The 23,102-nt window shown below is 41.1% G+C and overlaps 1 protein-coding gene across 2 annotated transcripts; it reads right to left on the minus strand.

Moving 5' to 3' along the window:
- Positions 1 to 1,708: 1,708 nt before the first annotated feature.
- ushbp1 (Usher syndrome 1C binding protein 1) lies at positions 1,709 to 22,046 on the minus strand. 2 transcript variants are annotated; one of them, XM_084065875.1, is made up of 15 exons: positions 21,927 to 22,046; positions 20,526 to 20,737; positions 20,138 to 20,265; positions 19,376 to 19,539; positions 18,504 to 18,713; positions 17,708 to 17,967; positions 17,216 to 17,356; positions 16,573 to 16,661; positions 15,797 to 15,935; positions 15,324 to 15,558; positions 14,549 to 14,707; positions 13,190 to 13,287; positions 12,118 to 12,240; positions 11,789 to 11,980; positions 1,709 to 1,800 (listed from the first exon to the last, which is right to left on the minus strand). In XM_084065875.1, the coding sequence occupies exons 1-14, from the start codon at positions 21,930 to 21,932 to the stop codon at positions 11,815 to 11,817; spliced, it is 2,130 nt and encodes a 709-aa protein (XP_083922001.1). In that variant the 5' UTR covers positions 21,933 to 22,046; the 3' UTR covers positions 1,709 to 1,800; positions 11,789 to 11,814. The 2 variants fall into 2 exon arrangements, with proteins under 2 accessions (XP_083922001.1, XP_083922000.1); XM_084065874.1 differs by lacking the exon at positions 1,709 to 1,800 and having other exon boundaries at positions 10,526 to 11,980.
- Positions 22,047 to 23,102: the final 1,056 nt, after the last annotated feature.

Here is a 23,102-nt window from a genome sequence, read left to right on the forward strand (position 1 = left end):
AGGAGCAGCTTCATAAACTCACACGGATATCTCATTGAGGAAGTTCAGTGAGATAGTGACATTCTGCATGTTTCTAAGACCTTTCTCTTTAGAGAAAATGTGTGTATTTGTCACATGCTATTCCTTTTGTATGACAAACATTTGGTATTTAAAAAACAATGTCTTGGGAAACGCCAAATTATCTTATCTAATTATGTGACTGAGCTAATAACTTTTAGCCTCTTAGCCGTGACCATAAGGTAACTTTAACCTACATCTGTCACCACGAGGCTCAGTGTGCATGGATAGCCCTTTTGTTTTGTTAAGAGGTTATCAGGGGCCAAACTAAGCTGCTGTAAGCTGAATTAGTCCTTTCCTTTAGTGATGTGTATTAACAAAGGTTGGGGGATGTGGAATAATGCTTCTCTTCCAAAATGACAGCGCTGTCAGTCACTGACTCACTGTGAGTTGAAATGTGAAGATCTGCTTCTATGATGTACTGCTGAAGTGTTGGAAGTTTTTGGGCACTGGGTTCATCATAATTTTTGGGCATCTTTTCATCAGCTCACATTGATATTCTGGCCACTGTGACACAACCCAGGACAGAAACTTATACTACCTGGAGCTACAATTTAACCACTGATACCCTATACTTCATTGAACGAGTCCCCCAGGGGTTTGTACTTGGCTCCCTCCGTTTTCCCTCTACACCAAATCCCTTTGCAGAAAATAGATGATCTACAAGTCAGCAACCATGATGTGTTGTAAGGTTGTAGATCCGCTATTTTCCCAGAAAAGGTTCATGTGGTTCATTTGGAAAGTTTGGACAGTTCGGTGCAAAAAGATCTCAAACACATACCTAACTACATATAAACAGGCCAGTTTGTTTGGTTCAAGTGTTTCTAAGAGGATTTGTCCTTTGACTGATGTCATTGCGGAGAAACTTATTCCATGTGGTCTTAAACACAGCTCTGTGGAAAGATGAAAATGGATCAAAAAATAGCATGGCCTAAAGCCTCACAGAGGGATACTGGAAATGTACTTTGCAAATTAATTGGTTGTTTTATATATAGTTCACAGTAGAGGGAGAGTTTTTAATTTTATTTTAGGAATTCTAATCAAGCAAACTAAATATCTTATGAACTATTCAAAAGAAACTTTGGAGAAGGATAAACCTTGGACACCTGAGTTCATACAGTATGTATGAGTCAATTACTTTTTAATCTATTCTATTGATAAGTACTGTATGAATTAAGTACTTTATTAGACCACCTTGCTTCCAAGAGGTTGAGCTGATAACCTTTCCGATTTTTCTTGTTTGTCTTCTCTCTGTGTGTGTGTGTGTGTGTGTGTGTGTGTGTGTGTGTGTGTGTGTGTGTGTGTGTGTGTGCGTGTGCGCGCGCGTGTGCGTGTGCGCGCGGTGGGTAAATGTTAACCTTGTGTGAGAGAACATGTTCACGACACAACTTGTGCATCTGTTTGAGTGTGTCTACAGTATATTAATGTGTGTGTGTGTGTGTGTGTGTGTGTGTGTGTGTGTGTGTGTGTGTGTGTGTGTGTGTGTGTGTGTGTGTGTGTGTGTGTGTGTGTGTGTGTTTGTGTATGTGCAGGCGGGCGGGCATGTATGTGTGTGTGTGTGTGTGTGTGAGTGAGCGCCTGCGTCTATGTCAGTGTGTGTGTTCTTAGCTCTTTGAACTGCAGGTCAGGAATGCAGCTGCTCTCAGCATGAAGTCTACTGTGTGGCGGGGTCTGTGCATTCTCAACACAGCCAGGAGCCCACAGGCATCAGGGTGTTGCAGAGGAGCTCCCTCCCTGCGTACACTGTAGGGGTGTAACCGTTAATCGAACTAATCCATTTAATCGATTATTGTTTTTAATAATCTATCTCTATTTTGGCCATGAGAATATCTTTCAGAATACATTTTCACTGCTAGAGGACCATATTTGTGTATGACACTGTTGTACGACGAAGTATAAAATAGTGGTTAATCTATTTGTTGAAATATATATATTTTTAAAACTTTGATTAATCGAAAACAGTAATCGATAGAATAATGGGAAATAATCCATAGTTGCAGCCCTAGTACACTGAATTGACAACCACATTATTATTACTATCTACAGTATTAGTAAATCTGATATATAAGTATACGTAGAGCTGTACAGCACACAAATCCAGAGTGCAGAGAATTGACCGTAAGGGTCCATCAACAACATAACATAGATGCAGTCAGACAAGTTTTCTTGGTCTTGGTCTTGGTCTGCAGTTGTAAGTTGTACGAGGAAGTACAAATCAATACGAGGAAGCATAACGTTGACATGCCAGTAATATCTGAACAATATTGTTTGAAGGCTGCAGTGCTCACCACTTGTTAGCATGTTAGTATAAATTTAAATTCTGCCTTTGATTTCTCTGCCAATGAAGGCATCATCCGGATTCTCGGTATGTCTGGGAACACACTGCAATCATGACAGTGTGAAGCCTATAGTTTTCTCATGCTCATATACAGTCATTCAAAATGTGAGACAAAACCTACATTATGTCGTTCACCAGGGTCCACCAGGGGCTATACTCCCCCCCCCCCTCCTTTTTTCCCTCTATACCAAATTCATGTTGTTAACACACATACACACTGCTTTCGCTTCCATGGCAGGCATTCATGACATGAGACATAAAACACCCCCCCCCCCACACACACAAACACACTCTTCCACAAAAGCTACTCTTAACAGCTAAAGACTGTTGACTGTCAGGATGTGCTGCGTCATTAGCTCATTGGGGAATTATTAGATTTCTACCTCCATAATCCCCTCACCTAAAAAGAAGGGAGCGGTTGCAGTCTACCGGAGCATGATATTTAGTACCGGTACATGGCATTAATTTGACTATATTTATCATAATCATATTCCACTCATTTGTTATATCCTCCAATAATCACACAGCCAGTTATCCGTGACAAGGAGACTACATGCAGTAGACAACATTTGTGGATTTGTGGGAAGCTTTTCCCATCATTAGAACAAAAGTAATGAAAAGTAACATATAGATGTTGAGCAAATTTAATTGGTTGACAAAAGTTTGTTTGTACTGCACTGTATGTACCCTTGTTTGTCTGACTAGGGTTCATGCCATTTACTTTGATATTGCACTTGTAAGTCCGACTTACAAGTGCAATATCAAAGTAAATGGCCGACTTAGTCGCTCTGGATAAGACACTCTGCTAAATGGCTACAAATTGTAATTGTAAGGTTGTTGTAAGCATGTTCTATTTTACTGTAAGGTGAGGCTGATAGTTTGAGGTCAAAACATGATCAATTGGATGTGGGGCTGAACTTAGCCTCAAGATGACCTGTTTTCTTGAGTAGTGTGGAGGAATTTGACCACTGGGGTTAAACTTTAACTGTGTTGCGGAGCAACTCTGAGTGACCAAGCAATGAGTCACATGACTCCGTGCTCCTTCCTCATTAGCCCCATTGACCTTTGACCTGGAGGCCAGAAGAGAAGTCATTTTCATTCCATCTTTCTTTCTGGTCTCACTCTCCCTCTCCTTCTCACACTGTAAAATAGCGAGTGGTAATTTAACTATGACAGTGAACATGTCTATACTCTTAGAGTTCCAAACGGATACATTAATACTGAGGATTTTACTGTGCATTATCTCTCTTTGCTGTGTGTGCGTGTGTGTGTGTGTGTGTGTGTGTGTGTGTGTGTGTGTGTGTGTGTGTGTGTGTGTGTGTGTGTGTGTGTGTGTGTGTGTGTGTGTGTGTGTGTGTGTGTGTGTGCGTGTGCGTGTGCGTGCGCACGTCCCTGAGCCGTTGACCTTAGCTGAATGACAGAGCAATACAAAATAAACAGGGCAGAGGAACTTGCCTATACAAAACATCTGCTGGTGAGACTCCAGAACCACACATGGGGTCCAATCAATATTTGCCCTGTTCCCCTTCCCAGAACCTGCTGTAGGTTGGTGGGAAACTTCCCATTTGGTGTGCGTTGTTGTCATTCAAATCAGCTGTGTACAAGATATATTAACCATTGTTTGTAGAGGAGTTGATTGAGCTATTCAGTTATGGTGTTTTTGTTTTTCCTCTGTGTATGCTTGCTTTGAAGATAAGATAAGATATTTGTACTCGGCTTTGTGAGGTCTCCCACATTAGGAAACCAAACAAGACCATAACTGAATTTTATGTTCATGAGTACAAACATGAGTACAAACATGGGCAAATTCTCCTTCTACAACACTGCCACCCAAGTGTGTATGCCCTGACCCCATCCCTTAAAAAATGGCGATCGCTGGCTTCCTTTAAAACAGACCTGAAAATCCATCTTTCAGGAGGCCAAAGGGGGAGGTAATTACCACTTCTCCTTAGAAAGTTGTTCACCGTTTATTGTTATTTTTTATGCTATGTTGATGAATTGAATATATAGAACCTCAATGGAAACAAGTCCACTGGACTTTTTTGTGGATTTTTTTGTGTAACTTTTAGACTAAGTGTTTGACTGTACTTGTGCTGTTTGCATTTCTGTCTAATAAGATATTCAATCAATCAAAATGAACTTCCAACAGAAAAAAAAAACCCTCACACAGTCTTCAAATGCAAGTTTTTTTCATATTGCATTTTGTCTTAATTATGCATTTTGTATATTGCATTGTGGAATTGTTGTCTTTTGTATGGCATTTTGCCCGAATTATGGTTAGATACTGTCATGATTATTTATATTGAATTGTTGAAATGTGGTTATGGCTTTTTGCCCTGAGACGTAGGCTGATCTCAATTTATACGTCTGCACTTATTAGTTGATAATATTTATATTATTGGTTGTTCTTGCTGTATTTTAATTCATATGAGATTATCTGACACTTTAAATGAGTGACATTGTGGTATGGTTGGACAGCCTATAAAGATGGTCTTTCTCTTTCATTTTGTTCCTTAAAATAACCTGAAGGCCTAATTTAAAAGTTGTTCTGCTGCTACGTTTGGGCGTCTTCTCCTATGCTCCTTGCTTTTTAATTCCAAAAAAAGAGTTCCAAAAAACATTCCAACTTTTCTCTCAGCAACAGTTTTAATAACTAGTAGTAATCCTTACTTGACATTTAGTGTGTTTGTTGTTTCATGTTAAAACTATTATTATTGACCTGCAGGGAAATTCAATGGCCACCACCACCACACTCATCATCATGAACACTTCAAACTTTACTTGTAATCATCCAAAAAGTCTTTCATGTTCAGACATGTAATTAACGTAAAGTTTCTGGCAGCCACAACAATTTGATTGGGTTCCCAATGGCCACTGCCGTCGACGAGACGAAACATCGCCTATAGGTCAGCCCAGGTCCATAGGACAACAGAGAAAATGCACTTAATCAGCTCATTGCAGGGTTTGCAGACCTCAGAAGCTAACGGGATCAGACGGAGGGCCAAGACCACTCCCCTTGCCATCTTTCCCCTCTAAACACCTTATAGCTGTAATCTAGCGCTCACAGGCCGAGGAGCTAAGTGACCTCATTAACTAAGTTGCTCTCCAGGTTTCTGTTACCCTGGAGGCTGACATGATCTGTGGCCTGTGAGCCACACCAGAATAGACACCTGAACCCAAGGCCTGGCTGTAACTTAACAGCAAGGAAGCTTGATTATCTAAGCTTCATTATGGTAGAGCTTTGCACTTCCTTGGTGTCCAGGATGTTGATTTAAAGAAAGCTGTCTGTGACATCCATATCCAGTGTGCTGTTAACCACTTAAACCCTGTAATTGTTGACCGGGGTCCAACAGGATTCTATACATGGCCCCCTCCTTTTGACCCGCTAAGTACCCTCTAAGTACCTACATGCTGCTGGTGCAGCAGACAACAGCAGTAATAAGGAAAGAATGGCATGAGGACAGCTCGACTGTTATACAGATACAGAATAAATGGTAGTGGATTTGAATGTCATAATCATCCCATGGGCCGTATAGGACCCCTTCATGTGCTGCCGGTTTCACACCCCGTTCTACACCAAATATATTTACTGAAAATAACCAATATACATCGCAAGGCAACACGTTGTGAGCTTGTACATATATTTTTGCCGAATGTTTGCCCCAACATAGGTATGCCAAGGTTCATATGGTTAAAGCTAGATTTCTAGAGAAATATAACTGACTGTAGAATCAAATCAATTTAAGCTAAATTGATACTAAGCGGTACGAGAGACGAGTGGTGCGGTCGCACAACAAAGTATAAGCTAGGTCAGGGGTAGCCGTGTGTGTATTGGTGCGAGCTTGTATGTAGCAGTGTCTGATTGCAGTAATGTTGGTGTGAGGAGTCAAGCTGTTTGGGGCTGTTAAACTCCATTATAGTGAGTGGGTGAAAGCACAAAGCGGATGTGATAGGCCATTCAATTAAGGTCAGAGCTCTTTTTGCACTTTCCTACGTCAGTGGCATCGCGTTCTGACCTCTCTGGCCTGACTTCAGAAGGCTTCAGTTAGTCTTTCTGGAGACAGAAAGCTGCCAGTGCTACAGACACCAAGGAGAGAATAGTGAGTTATAGAGAGAGCAAGCGATGAGAAGAGATGTGGAGTGGTTGCGACGGGTGAGCTAATAGCCCTGAGAAAGAAAAGCATGGCGACCAGTGACCTCTTTATACAGCTTACACTGGGAGAAGGTATGCAAATGAGAAATGGATACAAGGAGTAAATGAGTTGACCTCCAACCCCTGGGTCACTGCCCTGTGTGTGTGTGTGTGTGTGTGTGTGTGTGTGTGTGTGTGTGTGTGTGTGTGTGTGTGTGTGTGTGTGTGTGTGTGTGTGTGTGTGTGTGTGTGTGTGTGTGTGTGTGTGTGTGTGTGTGTGTGTGTGTGTGTGTGTGTGTGTGTGTGTGTGTGTGTGTGTGCGTGCGTGCGTACGCGGGGGCAATGCGCGAGTCTGGAGCTAATCTTGCAAACTGCTCGACTGATCACTGTCAAACATTTTGTGCACACTGCCAGTATGCCAAGTAGGACACTCCTAAAATTGAACTCATGGTGGCGACATACAAGCCCACTTTTGGCCTATAACTCTTGAACCATAGGTTGTATGGTGTGTATGCAGTAAATACATATTATATCTATGTATTATATATCTGTGTGTGTGAGAGTGTGAGTGTGTGTGTGTGTGTGTGTGTGTGTGTGTGTGTGTGTGTATGTGTGTGATCGGCTCCTCCTCCACACTGATTGACAGCCCCTGTCATTGTCTAATAATGGTTTGAGTATTTTTCCCAGGCTCTGATCAACTCTTCTAGTCATGCTCCAACCCCCACAAAACGACAGTCCACAAATGCCGGGCCTAAAATGTCAACAGATGACATTATTAGAAGTCCTTTGTACTTCTAAAAAAGGGACGATTTAAAATCCTTATCTAATTGTGGCTGGGGTGTTAGCTCCTTTGAAAAGTAAATACATTTCATGCGTATTCCATTACAACTGTATCTGCAGTTGGTTTATCGACATCCAGATAACGGTCCGCACAGATCAATGAGAAGTGTAGGTTCATGTGGAGTTAAAGTTAAACCAAGGTTGTGATAATTACAACATTAGTTTTGACCTATAGTTGAAGTGTATTCATGTTGAGAAAGATGTCATTAAAGCTCCTATGTCTTAATGATTTCTCCCCCTGTCACAGGACCCACTTCCTGACAGTGGAGAGGAATCACACTTAAACACAAGGTACAGTACTGGCCTTAAAGGAATAGTTCACCCAAAAAAATATCTTATTTTTTATCAATTACACACCCCATGAAGCCTTGAATTGTGATGTGATGATCCAAAAATGTGATGACCGGCGGAGTCTCCGGTAGGAGATTCAAAGAGTCTCCATTGACTCAGCCGGATTATCTGTGTCATTTTAGATTTTAGCATTGGCTGTTCAAAAATAGCAGATTACGCCCAAAATACATATCAAATTGAGAGTCCTTCCTTGGTACAAATTATTTTGAGAACTACTTATTTAGAAGGCATTTGTAGAATCGGCCTCAGGTCTTAAGGGGTTAATGTGGCTGCATGAATATTTGCATAGTAGTCACGCTACAATACCGTTTGAAGCAGGTGCAGGTATATAGTGCAGGTGCAGAAATATAGAAAACAGCTACAGTGTGCGGACCTTCTTTCATGTTTTCATTGAATGAGCATTTTGACCACTTCACCATACTCTCTCTCTTCCATGTGACACTTCTGTATTGAGCGCAGCCACTTTGAAAAGAGAGTCAGCCAGAGGTTAGAACAGTCATGTTCTACGCTAGAATCCTTTGATGAACTCAGGAAGGCTAAACACAGGGTATAAAGAGAGAGAGAGGGAGAGAGGGAGAGCAAAATGGAATGATAATTGTATCATCTGCTCTAATGGCGGCTATTACAACAATGGCGATGGTGACCTGCAGCTGGGGGGGTTGGGGGTGCGGTACAGGGCGGGTCCACTCCGATGACCTTCTCGGGAAAGGGCAAGCTCAGGCAAGAGTCAGGGCGTCAGGAGCTCATCGCCTAGTCTGGCCTCTTGAACCCTCCATTCACTGACTAGCACAACAGCCTAGGCACTGCTGTGACCCTGTGGGTGTGACACTCAACCTTTGCCTTAACCCCTTGACCGCTGGTCACAGCTGCAGCTGACCGGCTAGCGTAGGTCAGGGGGGGGGCAGGAGTTGGGTTGGAAGGGCGTGGTGAGGGATGGAGGAGAGGAAATTAGGGTAAAGATGGTGAGATGGAGACATGAAATAGACGGAAGCATAGAGAGGTACTGCACTGTATATGGCTTGATGGAGAGATGATGATATAATTATTGTACACAATGAGAGAGTAAGATAGAGCCTGATGTAGAAAACTGTGAAAGTGCTGATGTTGTTTTGTTCTGTCTGTGTTTATCTGTTTTTTTATTTTTATATAATCTTACATTTTTATTTAACCCGTATTTCCTGTATGTTTTGGGGTGATAATTCAATCTTTTGACTGTAATTTTTTGTATTTGATGGCTTGCACTGGAGGAAGCTTTTACGTGTCCAAGTACCAACTTTTGATGCTGAAGCTTCTGTGGAAAATCCAATAAACAAAGTTTAAAAAAAAAGAAAACTGTGGGTTAGGTGCAAAGAGGACATGCCTTCTGTTTTATGCATACATGGGGCATATTGTCCAGGCCCTATCCCCCTTCTTTGAGTATTGTCACAACAGCTATATGGTAAAGGCCTTATAGAGTTGGGCTGCATGGGGAAAAGGAAATGTGCACAAGCCTCTCCTCACATTTCTAAATTATTTCAGTACCCCTGAGTGAATCTTGCCCAACAGAACCACATTTGTTGTTCTGTGGTTGTTGTGGCACAGTATTTCTGCGGACTTCACATACTTGCATTTCGATGCTTGTACCTGTATGAGTAGGGACAAATAAACCTTCTTAATTGTTGATTCTTCTTGATGCTTCTCCTCTGTTCCATCTTCCCTTTTACCTACTGTTTAGCTGCCAAATTGCAAATGCCTGCAGATACTGTATAACCAATACTAGGAGACAAATAGAAAATGGCCCATGATACAAAATAATTGAGAATTTATTCAGTAAAAGCACAAGAGCAATTTTACATTTAGCAAAAAATTTAGATTGGAAAGTGTGTGGGGGAGGGGGGGACACGGATTGGCATGTATTTGCAAGTATTGGCATGATCAGCGAGAATCTCTCGGTAACCTTTGCTATATGCATCCCATGTCTATAATGCTTTATAAACATACTTATAATGCTTTATAACAATAATCATAACACATTATAAAACATTTAATGATGACTTATCAGGTCAAGCATAAAAGCATTCTAATCGTCTTATTAGAATGCAACGTATGTATAATTACAGGTACTGTATAAGCACTCATAAGTACTCATAATGCAATCATTGCAATCATGCAGCACATTATAAAGCCTTTAATAAAGACTTATAAGGTCAAATATCATAATACTTCATAATTACTGCTCACTCACACACTTTCTTTTGGCCTGGATCGTAGTTTTATTATAATTCTAATAGTTACAGTATAATACACAAGTAAGACGCGCGAACGCGGGAAGCGAACGCCAAAAAAAAAAAATGAATGAAAAAAGATTATTTAAAAAAAAGTATCCAATACATTTTTTTTTTTAAATACAAAGAAATTCTGCGTTAAAAGGAGCATCTTAGAAAAATACAAATTTACAAAAAAAAAACTTTGAATGGTTTTGAACAATTCAACAAAGTGTTTGAAGTGCCTGTTTCACCCACTTCCGGGGGGTGGAGCCAAAATCCGAGCCCGAAGTATTTGTTCGTAGACCCCCACTTAGGGGGGGTAGAAAAAGTTTCGGAGCGATTCGGGCACTTTTCATTTAACATGGGGTTTCAATGGGGAGTTTTTAGGAGCCTTCTCCGGGGCGTGGCTTCCGGGGGAAGGGGCGGGCTTAAACACAACCTTGACAGGTGTGTTCAGTTTTCAAAGACCTTTCATTTGATGTATGGTACGTCTATATTGGACATTTACTTGGCTGCACACAGGCAGTGCACACAATAGTGCACACAGAGACACACACACACACACACACACAAGCCAAGCACGGTGTCATAGTAAGCTCCACTAGCGCGGAGGCGCGCCTCCTAACGCTGCGTTCGCAATCATCATAATTATATTATAACGCATTATAATCACTGTTATAATGCATTATAATGTGATTTTAAGTCACTAATGAGTAGTCATTGGTCATTGGGTGCTTTAAGTAAAGTAAAAACATAGCATTCAATTTATGCAAGAACAACACAAAACATTTCTGCCGACACCTTCAGGAACATAATTACTTTACTTAAAACACCCAATGACGTCTTGTAGTGACAAATAGACACAGTATAATGCGTTATAACAGTGATTATAATACATAACATTATTATGTATTACAACTATGGCAATTATAATACACTAACGATACTTGGAAAAACAAATGTCTATGAGTGTCCAGCAATTATGAGATATTATGGTACTTGACCTTATAAGTCTACATAAAATGTGATTATTGCTATAAAGCATTAGTCTAATTTATGAGTTAATGAGTCGAGGGAGTCGTTTTATCACTTAAGAAAAATTGTTAGAATCCGCTGTTTTCTCTCCCAGGCAGACACAGAAAGGTAATGCAAGCTTTTATCACTAGCAGGATAGACTACTCTAATGCTCTCCTAACTGGTGTGCCAAAAAAATAAGTTGTCCGGTTACAACTAGTCCAGAACGGAGAGCACACATCACACCCATTTTAAAGTTTTATTCACCAATAAAACTTTAAAGTTTTATTGTTTTTTAAATCACTAAATGGAAATGCACCTGCCTATTTATCTGCAATGCTCTCCGGGTATGTGCCTGGTAGAGCTCTCAGATCCTCTGGCACTGGTCTCTTAAATGTTCCAGAGGATAAAACTAGAACTAAAAGGCACGGAGAAGCAGCTTTCAGCTACTATGGTCCTAGGAAGTGGAACAGCCTGCCTGTGAACCTGCGACTCTCTGAATCCATGGACAGTTTCAAAAGAAATCTTAAGACACACCTTTTTAGCATTGCCTTTACCTAGGTTTTAGCATTCCTTTTTTATTCTATTTTTATTACATTTTATTTTCCCTGTTGTGTTCCCTTTAAAAATGAATTGTCCTTTTTTCATTCATGTTTTTTATTTTATTTTTTATTGGTATTATTGTTTTGTTCTGTGAAGCGCATTGGGTTGCACTTGCTGTATGAAATGTGCTATATAAATAAGATTTGATTGATTGATAATATAAGTATGTTTATAATGCATTATAGACATGGGATGCATAGCTGTTACCAATCTCTCATTGCAGAATGGTAGAATCATAGGATAGTCTCTTCCCTCCTCCACTCCAGTGCCTCCAGTGTGGCCTTCAGGGCCCCGATTTGGCTGTGGTGACTGTCTGACATGGCTGACATTTTGTGCTCCAGCCTCCACAGCTGTTCCCGGTACTTCCGGCGGGCGTTCCGGTACAAACCCGTTGCTTTACTGGAATAAAAACACACCCGAGTTACTGAGTTACTCACTGAAAACATATTACAGACCTACTGACACCTTGTAGACTGTCGTACAGTGTGGAAAGAGATAGAATGCAAAAACTACTACACATGAAAAGTGTGATGTACCAGTGAGCTTGTACAAGTCGCGTTATCTGCTCTTCACTGTCCTTTCTGCGGGAGGCGCTGTCAGAGAGTGCTGTGTCCAGTGAGTCACGGACTGTAGATATTCTCCTCTTCAGACCTTGTTCTCTGAGGGGGAAATGACACCAACTAGATAGATTAGCCACAGTCTGAGTCCACCAGAGCTATACTTTATGGGTTGTTCATTATTTTAATGAGGGAAATGGTTTGTCCTCCTCCACTATTGAATAAACACATTTTGGAGGGATCAGGGTTGTAGTGACGCAGCCTCACAAGGATGAAAACATTGTTTACACAAAGTTGCATCTTTCTTTGTCCTCTTCGGGAATTGGCTGTAGATTAGGAGCCATTTATGTACAAAGTCTGCAGTGCAGCAATTTGTGTTCCTAAGCAACAGTCCAAACTGATGCCTGCAAGGATGTAGCCTAACAGGGTTTTATTTGATTTTTTTCTTTTTGTTATATATAGAGCATTGGCATTTTGCTTTAAAATACAAAATTGATTTGCAACTGTGCCATATGAGACTCCAGTGTATTAACAAGGGGAAAGAAATCCCCCAAAATACGGATGCCAGGGTTAATGTGGTTAACATTAACCCTGGCAATTATTTGTAATTACATTGTTAAATTGTGATATTATCAAATATAGTAAACATATCAGACAACACATCCTACATTTCCCAAAAGACAATTCATGTATTTTATTCAGTCTGACCAGAAGCGGGGATAAAACATATCCCCACCGGCGATAAAAAATAATGAACAGAGGGGGGGATATCAAAAGTAGAGGCATGGATCTCCCCCCACCTCCACCAGCAAATCCAAACATACAGGATGTACATTTGCTGCATTGAACCCTCAATTAAATAGCTTCCTACTGAAGCAGCAAAAGGATGTTCACACTGTTTCACAGCACATATCATTCCTTATCCAGCTCTGCTTTTACAAGCCAGGGTTAACGCACTTCAAATACAAGCAGGCAAAATGTCCCAATACTAGCTGACACCACAATGCTTTGTGTCTGTTCCAAAATCTCTGTTGTTCACATATTTCCTCACCTTTGCAGGACAGCCTGGAGCTCTCTGAAAATGGTTCTGTTCCGAGGACCAGGGAGGTTTCCATCATTTACCAGCTTAGCCACATTCTCAGCAACTGTCTGAAACATTCAATTAGGATTAGCTTGAAACGTAGAGAAAGAAAACCTTCCATCTATTGCATATGCACTGAACAGCTCTGTGCACATGTAGATATTGAAATGCTTGTTTTCAAGTCCTCAAAAGCTATCAAAGAGGCTAGCATACAGTGGCTTTTGAACAGGATAGAACAGAATTCAGATCCATTTACAAAATACCAGTCACTGACTGAACATGTCATTGGGAATGTATTGTATGGAGGAATGAAATACACGTGAATTAGTGAGCAGGTGAAACTGGTTTCACTCAATTCACCAAAAAAAAGAAGAGGAAAAAATAAGGCATTAAAAGGGGTTGCTAATTGGGACAATCTGAATTGTTAAGCCTTGAGAGAAGTGATGCATGCAAAATATTGGCAAAGAGTTCCTTGTGTTTAGTGCATTGGTGCACACCTAAGTAGATGGGGCGTACTCCTCTGTACTCAATTAATTAACTAAATTTGGAATTTACTGTTTGTTTGCTCTGTGAAAATAGTGTGTAAATACATATGGTACACACATGCGCAGAACACGAGTGAAGCACATGCCTCTCAGCATCATAAGTGATGCTTGTCTATATCATCTATCTCAGTGGTTCTCAAAGTGGGGTCTGCGGACCCCCAGTTGTCCTTGAGGGAGTTCCAGGGGATGCCCAGCCAAATTTGTTGATATAGCAATCAAGGTTATATTTAGAGTAGCCAATAATTTTTTTTTACCCCTTTTTCTCCCCAATTTAGTCGTAATGCCAATTGATTCCTCCCCTCACACATTTCTGTGTTGTCACTGCTGTCGTATCCTACTGACTCACCTGCCAGTGAGGAGCCCCCACCGGGGGGACACAGAGCCTTCGTCCTACTCCTCCCGCCCAACACTCCTCACTGACAGGTGCCGCCCCAGCCCATAGGAGTACGTGCAGTGACCAATATTCGAACCCACAACCTCTGTGGTGGTGGGCAGGGATGCAGCGAAGCAATCAAGGTTTAAACACTTTAAACCTGCTATTTACATTGGATATTTGAAAATAGGCTAATCGTAGCCAATCTACGAGCTTGTAGAACTGTTATTTTCAAAAGCTTTTGACATTTTTTTGAAAAAGTGGAATATTTAACAACGTCATTTTAACAACACAAATCTTGTATGGGGGTCCCTGGCCCAAAACCTTTTCAGATGGGGGTCTGCGGCCAAATGCATATTAATGTTGGGGTCCTTGACATGAAAAGGTTGGAGAACCACTGGTCTATCCTACCTGTTGTTCAGCCTTTCGGTCCTCCAGCTCCTCTCCCAGGCTCTCTGAGATGAGCGCTCCCGCTGCGTCCTGAGCCTTCTGGGCCATCAAGCTCCAGTCCAGACACCTCCGCTCCTTCTCCGTCAGACGGATCAGACCTCGCAGCTCCGACATCTCCTCCTGGACACATTGATACACATGCACACCAGAAGTGCTGTCAAACTCATTTATTTCACATGCGCGAACAGTAAGGGCTGAGGTGTGAACAATTTTAGCTTAATTTCCCAACATGTGTCAACATCGAGACGTTTGTGGGACGCATTTGTAAGTAATGTAATGAATGTGCGTTAATACATAGATGATAGAAACTATTATGTTTTGGGATGAATATTGGAAAGAATGTTGTTGTCTTTGGTGCTGGCTCAACTGTAGTGTATCATAGCATAGATTTGACAAAAGGATGATGCAAAGGAGCTATGAACATATTTTGATCACAGCTATCGCCCTATGTTAACCGAGGGGGTTTGCCAAGAGTCTATACTTGGTCCCTTAAGTTTTCCCCTCTACACCAAATCTCTTACGACACGTTGTGAGTTTGTAGATCAGCTATTTTTGCTGAATGTTTGCATATTATGACATACCCAGAATAGGGACTCTAGGGTTCATGGACCAACTTTAACATAATCAAAGGGTTACATTTTTAAGCTGGATGACAACACTTTATTTTACAAACTGATGAGGTATACACAGTAGAATAGATATTGAATTTGTAGCTTATTTCGGTGAAAGGTCTCACCCTAACACTGACAAGCTCATGGAGTAGGGCAGCCCTTTCTCTCCTGGTGTCATTAGGGTTGGCATCATCTTTAGCCGTATGTCCTCCCCTTGGCCGAGCCAGGGTGCCGGTGTCAGGGCTCAGTTTGCCCTCTCCCCCGGGACCAGGTTTAGGGAGGCAAACTGCTGCTCTGTCCTCCTGTAAGCGTTCAATTTGCTGGCGGAGAGCAGCCTCTCGTTCCACCAGCTCAGAGCCTCTGTGAGATGATAAGGAATTGAAAGAAAATCCAGACTTGTTGGAGTTCAGCATGTATGCTGGTCTGGACAGCAACTCTTTTGAATTATTGATTTTTTTTTGCATATGTGAGGTTGACCAGAAATATACAGTGTACTGTACATCCATCCATCTTTTAAAATCATACATTTTTCTCCATCAGTCTATAGTTCAGGAGACATACTTCATCATCCTAACAGTTGGCTACAGTTAAGTACTACCTCTGCCTTGTGTGACTCTGCGTTTCATTCTCCACACTGCCCCCTGCTGTTAAGAAGGACGTTGACAGTTCTTCAGTTTTTAGGTTCCTGTGCTGAGATCCTGGAATATCAGGCCACTGCCCATCATCACAGACAGACTCTGTGAATAAGAAACCTCATTGTGATCTCATGTTTGCATGTGCAATGCAGTATGCTTGTTGTGTGTGTGTGTGTGTGTGTGTGTGTGTGTGTGTGTGTGTGTGTGTGTGTGTGTGTGTGTGTGTGTGTGTGTGTGTGTGTGTGTGTGTGTGTGTGTGTGTGTGTGTGTGTGTGTGTGTGTTGGTATCAAGGTGAAAGTCATGTTTATTTTTACACAATCACATTCTCTCGGGCAGAAACCTTGTATCCATATTTCAACGTATTTATTTATTTTTAGTAAATTATCATACTTCATCATACAAGTGTCGCACCAAAATAGCACATCCTACCTGTAGATCGGCTATTTTAGCTATTTAAAGAAAGTTCATAAAGGAAAGCGAAAGTGGATCTGTGGGTTTAATACATTTTGAACAAATGAAAAGTATTTACAAGAGCTTGTGACTAAACAACTGCATTGGATCCACTGGAACACAGGTTATTTTGTTTCAATTTTTTGAACCGTTATGGTTGTTGGACATACAAGGTTTCTAGCAACGATGTGGAATGGCGCAGCAATACTATTATGTGCACAGGCATCCGTGTAGAAGCATACGCATGTGAGTGTTGTAAACAGTTGCAGATGGGAGGTATGTAAGCACCTGCCGGCTCTGTCCAGAGTGACAGGCCTTGCCGTTTCCGGGCCTCATTTAGTGACAGTAGTTCACTGTAGACCTCCTCACACTCCTCACTGTCAATCAAAACCACACAAAGACAAAGCACACTCAGCAACCTTGGGCGGTATTTATTTGACGTTAAATTAATTGCAAAATCAACTAGGACAAATTGTACACAGTATACAGTTAAGTCCTGAGTGTACCCATTCGTAATAAAGAGTCGGAGATGGATAGATGGATGGATGGGAGTGTGTGTGTGTGTGTGTGTGTGTGTGTGTGTGTGTGTGTGTGTGTGTGTGTGTGTGTGTGTGTGTGTGTGTGTGTGTGTGTGTGTGTGTGTGTGTGTGTGTGTGTGTGTGTGTGTGTGTGTGTGTGTGTGTGCGTCATTTCATACCAGGGCTTAGAAATGGTATGTAGCATACAGAGAGATGATTTATGTCCGCTGTGTCTGACAAGTATGTCAACTATATTGTCTGTAAAAATGTTCTGCCATCTATGCACTTTGTAACGGTCTGTTTTCCTATTATTTGACTACACTGGCAGTGCACAAGGCATTCTTGTACTTCTGTTTATGTGTGCATGGCGTGCGTACGGGCGTGTGTGTGTGTGTGTGTGTGTTTGTGTGTACCAGTATCTGAGAGCCATTTGCAGGGCTGAGCTGTCTGCCTCGTGTCTGCTCAGGGTCATGCTGATCTGCTCCGATTCTCCCTTCCTTCGCTCCAGAGCCGCAGTCAGATGCTCGTTCCTGCTCTTCAGCCTCTCAATACACCTGCATGGGAAACGTGGGGGAGTAGGCAAAGGGGGCTGCAGGGAATGAAGATTGGAGGGGAAAGCCATCGTCCGCAACCGTAGTAGTACACTGCAGTAATGTATGTATGTGTGTGTGTATGTATGTACTGTATGTAAGGGGTCGCAGTCACACAATACCTCCCAACTCCAGCAATATATTTGAACACCACAATTGTGAGCTGTTCCTTGCGTAAAACGATAGAAATTATTTGATGTTGATTCAGACAGCATGAATACACACATCTTTACTATCCCGAAGCAACTGAATTCGAAGTGTTCATTTAGCTATAGGGAACTTACGGGTGAATGTTTACACTTTCCGAAAGCTCACCTCTGCATTCTTTCGGTCTCACTCTCAAGGTTGACGCTGGAGCAGGGGCTGCCCAGGGAGGCAATGCCTGAGGACAGTGAGACATCCTCACCGACAGACAGAGCTGAGAAGGATCTGCGGGGTCGTCTGAGAAGCAGTGGAGAACCAGGGAAGGGAGGAGAGGCCACGTCTGGACTCAGAGCTCCGCCACTAGAACTACTGGAGGAGCTGTAAGGAGGGGAGAGGCTGCCTGACCTCCAGACCTGGTAGAGACCCACCAACTGGAATACAAAGGTAAGGTAAGAGGCGTGTACTAATAAATGCATTCACATGAATATTCAGTTTATCAGTTGATTAACCTCTGAATGGTCAGAGGAGATACTCATTTACTCATGCTGCCATTTTCATCTTTTAAAATTCATTCAATTCATACCATGTATAAACATGAGTATTACCTGTTTTGTTACATGTGGATGCATGTTGAATACTGTCTAGAGTACCAAACACCTGCAACCATTGCATTTTGCATTGACTTCCTCCTCCATTGTTCAACCGCTTGGGACAACCCGACGATTCAGTGTTTAAACATTGTGAAAATCATAGGCCTCTTTGCAGTAAAGGACTTTGTATGATCATTAGTCTGATCAAAGAACTACTGATTTAGAAGGCATTTGTAGAATCGGCCTCAGGTCTCAAAGGGTTAAAATCGTTGTGTTTTGCCAATTATTTGGGGACCCACTTGCAATACCCCTGCGACCTGTGGGCCCTGTGGGAATCACTGGTGTAGATGGAACCTGTGGCCCTGAGCTGAACCCACCTTCTCCTGTAGTCTGTTCTTCTCCTCCTCCATCTGGTTGACTGCGCTTTGTGTCACCTCCTGCTCATCCTGGCGGCTCTGCAGAGTACTTCTGAGAGCGCAGTTGTTGTGGTGCAGAGCCAGGACGTCCCTCTGGTACTGCTGCCGCTCCTCGCTTGGTAAGCCTGAGGGATACGTAATGCCAAACTCTCTCTCCATCTCCTCCAGTATCTGGAACCGTTATGCAATTTGTTCACTTTTATCAGTGAAAATATGCGAGGGATTTGACTCGGTATGTTGTTCTCTATCTTGACACAAAAACACACGCATTAAAAAAATAAATCTAAAATAGAGATTAAGTATGAATAAACAACCAAAAGATAGTAACTTAAGGGCCGGTCCTACCTAGCACTAACTATAATTATAACTATAACTATATTGTTCACAATTCTAGTCTAGTATTATTGTGGTGAGGATTCTGCCGTCCACTTGAGAAGGATTTTAAATCATCCCTTTACAAGGATATGTTATCATAAAGCCTCCATTGTATGCTGGTGTCGTGCAGCGAATATTTTTTATTATAATTATTTTTGCAGTGACACCATCGTACGATGAAATATGAATTAGGCTTAACAGCATGTCATATTTAGTATGACATGATCCTTCTCATACTAATTATAATATTTATAGAATCAAAATGAGGGGGATAGTAGAAGTGTGAAGGTAAATAGTGTATTCTCACACTTATAATTGTCTTCAGCATAGACTAATTAAACTAAACTGAAATTGAAAACATAAGGTAAAAACAAAATGTTTTTAAAAAACTAATGAAAATGTTGAAACTACAATAACCTTGAAAGCAATATGATACTTTTATGTTACATTTTCCTGACCTGTGTGGCTTGAACCCAGCTCTCCTGGGCAGCCATTCTGTGCTCTGTCTGTTTGTCCTGGTCCGAGGCTGTGAGGGGAGCAGCCCAGGTCCTTCTTGAACTGATGGAATTCTCTACTGCGGAAAGTGCCTCCTGCAGTTCTGACCACACGTTGACACTGCCCCCTAGAGGGTAAACACAGAGCTTGTTGATATATTTTTTAGATACTTTATTGTGTGTTCAGTTTTGTTATGCTCATTGAGTTCACTTTCATAGTTGAATTGTCAATTAAAATACACGCAGATAAATGGGGGGTATTAAGTGTTGTTCACCCAACGGAAATGTTGATTCTTATTCAAATTGGATTTTCGACATTTAGCCGAGGGTCTAATCCAGAGTGATTTACACTTATTTAATGTACTTACATATAGGACGAACACTGCCAGCCACTTAATAGATTATTTCATCATAAATGAAGAAACATATGGATAAGATGATAGATCGTCTTCAGAGAAATTGCCTTTGCAATTTCCAGCTTACTTTGGGGCAAATTACACTCCTTGAGTTGTTTGCTTGTACTGACTTTGACTTTTTGCACCCTAAGAACAAACCTTTGAAATAATACAGCGGGTGTTCTTTTGGGAAAGAAAACATTGTGTTTGGCCTAGTCTGGCAGAGGAAAGTATCTCTTCAGCACAATGCCACATATAAGTGTGCACTGTCCAGTGATTGATGAGGGTGGTGTGGGTTGAGAACAGATCGTGCTGTGAAGCATGAGCCAACCTCTGCTGGTTACTGGTGGTTCAGATGTGGTACCAGGGGCAGTGTTCCTACCGCTGGCCAACCCATGAGTCAGGAGGTCAGGAACCAGAGGTCTGTCTGGTCCTGGTGGTCTTAGGTCCTCTGATTCACTGGAGAGATAGAGTAGCAGAACATTTCCACAACTTTGAATAGTTGGTGAATGTTTGTGAAAGGCAAATTATTTGATTGGAGTTATACTGTATATCATTTATTGATTGATTCATTAATAATTGAGCTGCAATGGAGAAATTCAGCCAGTCAGGACAAATTCCACATCCATTTACATCCATCCTGTTTCATTCACATGCCTGTCACACATTACTTATAAACACAAAACCACACATCTCATTTCACACCTCAGTAATATTACCGTGGTAACTTCAGTCCCCCCATTTTCTTGTTCAATTCAGCAATGATGCTGAGCAGGGTGCCCACCTCGGCCTGACACTGGGCCAGTTCTGCCTGTGAGGGCTCAGGGCTTGCTACAGGGTCAGAGTCCACAGGGTCAAAGTTGATCAAGTCAATTGGGTTCATCACCTCCTCACCACACCCTGACCCAGCATCCAGACCATCACTTTTGACCTGCAGGGCGACGGAGAACCATATAGATTATTTGGATCATAGGATAGTGAGCTGGGGTTGCTAGACATTCAAGTGGTACTTTTTTTGTTATGGTATGGTGTCAAGGAAACATCTTCCATTGTCTTTTTTTCATTAGAGTTTCAGTCATTCTGTGATTTGTGACTATTTGCGTGTAAATATTCATGCTCGAGTGACGGGCTGACAAGATTTAAATGACTGGATTATATTTATGCCTACACAGGGAGACTGCTATGCCATTGCTGGAGAGTTTATTTGTTGCTCTTTTAAACAGCTATTGTTTTGAGCAACGGAAGAGGAGGAAGCTCAAACATCCTGTGATCTAACTTCCTGCAGAGAAACCATTTGTGGACCCAATTATGTTTCATGGCAAACTCTCCTTTTTAACCTATTCTGTTACTGTAAGTCGGTATGAAAAAGATTAAACAATGAAAAAAGATATAATTATTTGTATTGCAATAGTTTTATAAAGAGTTTAGAATTGAATAAAGGTTTATTAGGTCTATCAGGTCTATCTATCTATCTATCTATCTATCTATCTATCTATCTATCTATCTATCTATCTATCTATCTATCTATCTATCTATCTATCTATTTATCTATCTATCTATCTATCTACTGTATCTATCTATCTATCTATCTATCTATCTATCTACTGTATCTATCTATCTATCTATCTATCTATCTATCTATCTATCTATCTATCTATCTATCTATCTATCTACTTGTTATCTGCACTGTTGAGAAATCTCAAGCAACCTTGAAACTTGAACTTAACATCAAACATTAAGCAGTATGTTGTATCACACACTAGCCTGATGCAAATGTCCTGGCAGTAGCGAAGATATCACTACTGATTGATTATTATTATTATTGATGCCTAACGGCCAGTCATTAAATCAGTGGACAATTCAACATACAACATTGAATACTTTATTAGTCTGAAATATAAACAGCATGTGGTACAGTAAGACAGGCTAAAAGGATAACACAAAAAAAGTCCTGGGGACTTATTTCCGTTGTGGAAACAAGTCACGTGCATTATACAGTCTTTCATACATTTATAATGTTACTTTTAGAACATTTTAGAACACAGGAGACTGTATAAGTGTATGAGAAGCCACACTAGGCAAACTGGAGAAGAAAAAAGAAACACCTGATAACAACTTACGTCCATGCTTCAGATTGTGATGTGTCAGGAGAAGTGACTAAATGTCTGTCCACTGTCCAGCATTAAGCTTTTGAAGAGCTGCTCTTCCTGTCTTGATATTTTTGTATAATTATACGTTCCAACAGCTCCCTAGTCTTGTAATACACTGTAACAGACTGCCAGTGAGCAGAACCTTGTCCTGTCCCCACCTCTCTCTCTCTCTCTCTCTCTCTCTCTCTCTCTCTCTCTCTCCCCTCTACTACTGTGCTGTTTAGCCGTCCCTTTACTGGAGTATTTACAATTTTCAGTACTTTTACTTTTATAGTAAAGTAAAAGTTTACTATAAGGTCCACTACATCTCAGAGACAAATATTATACTTGTACTCCACTATAATTATTTGAAAACTTAAGTTACTAGTTACTTTGACGATTTTGATTATTATTACAAAACATACACTAACCACTTCAGCCCTATATACATGTGTTGCGATGCAACGCATTGTGAGCTTGTAGATCTGCTATACATTTGAGAACTTGAGAACAGAAATGGGACATTCTGCATAATGAGTACTTTCTACTTTTGGTACTTTAAGTACATTTTGATACCAATACTTTTGTACTTTTAAAGTAAATTTTGAATTCCGGACTTGTACTTGTAACAGAGTATTTCTACATTGCAGTATTGATACTTTTACTTAAGTAAATTTCCACCACTGCTGTTTAGTGGCACTGGCAGCGCTGTCACCCTTTGTTCTCACAGTGTTTCTGTATCTATCTCCTATCACTGAGATGTTATTTTGGCATTGTGAATGCGTCAAGTGGAAACTCCTCCTGTAATCATCCCCGCCCATTCCTGTTCAATATCTATTTGGTGCACAAACTTGGTTGGTTTAAATGTTCATTCATTCATTTGGTTTGAACCAATGCTGTAAGTAAGCTGCACATACAGCCTGACCATCTTTAATTACTAAAAATGTCTTATCTTATTTCCCCTATAAAACACAGAGATAATGATTGGCTTCCATATGTTGACTATGAAAGGCATTTCACAAAAATATATTAGCTTATCAAATTTGACTGTACTAGGCTTTATACTAGTTCATTGTTTTAGCAGTTCAGTAGTTTACTAAATGCTTTCTTTTAATACAGACTAGGCTATCATCAACAGTGCCTTCAGTAGGTTTCCTGATTTGGCTA

The sequence above is a fragment of the Gymnoscopelus microlampas genome, assembly GCF_963454915.1.
Source record: "Gymnoscopelus microlampas genome assembly, chromosome: 9".
In the NCBI taxonomy this organism is placed as follows: domain Eukaryota; kingdom Metazoa; phylum Chordata; class Actinopteri; order Myctophiformes; family Myctophidae; genus Gymnoscopelus; species Gymnoscopelus microlampas.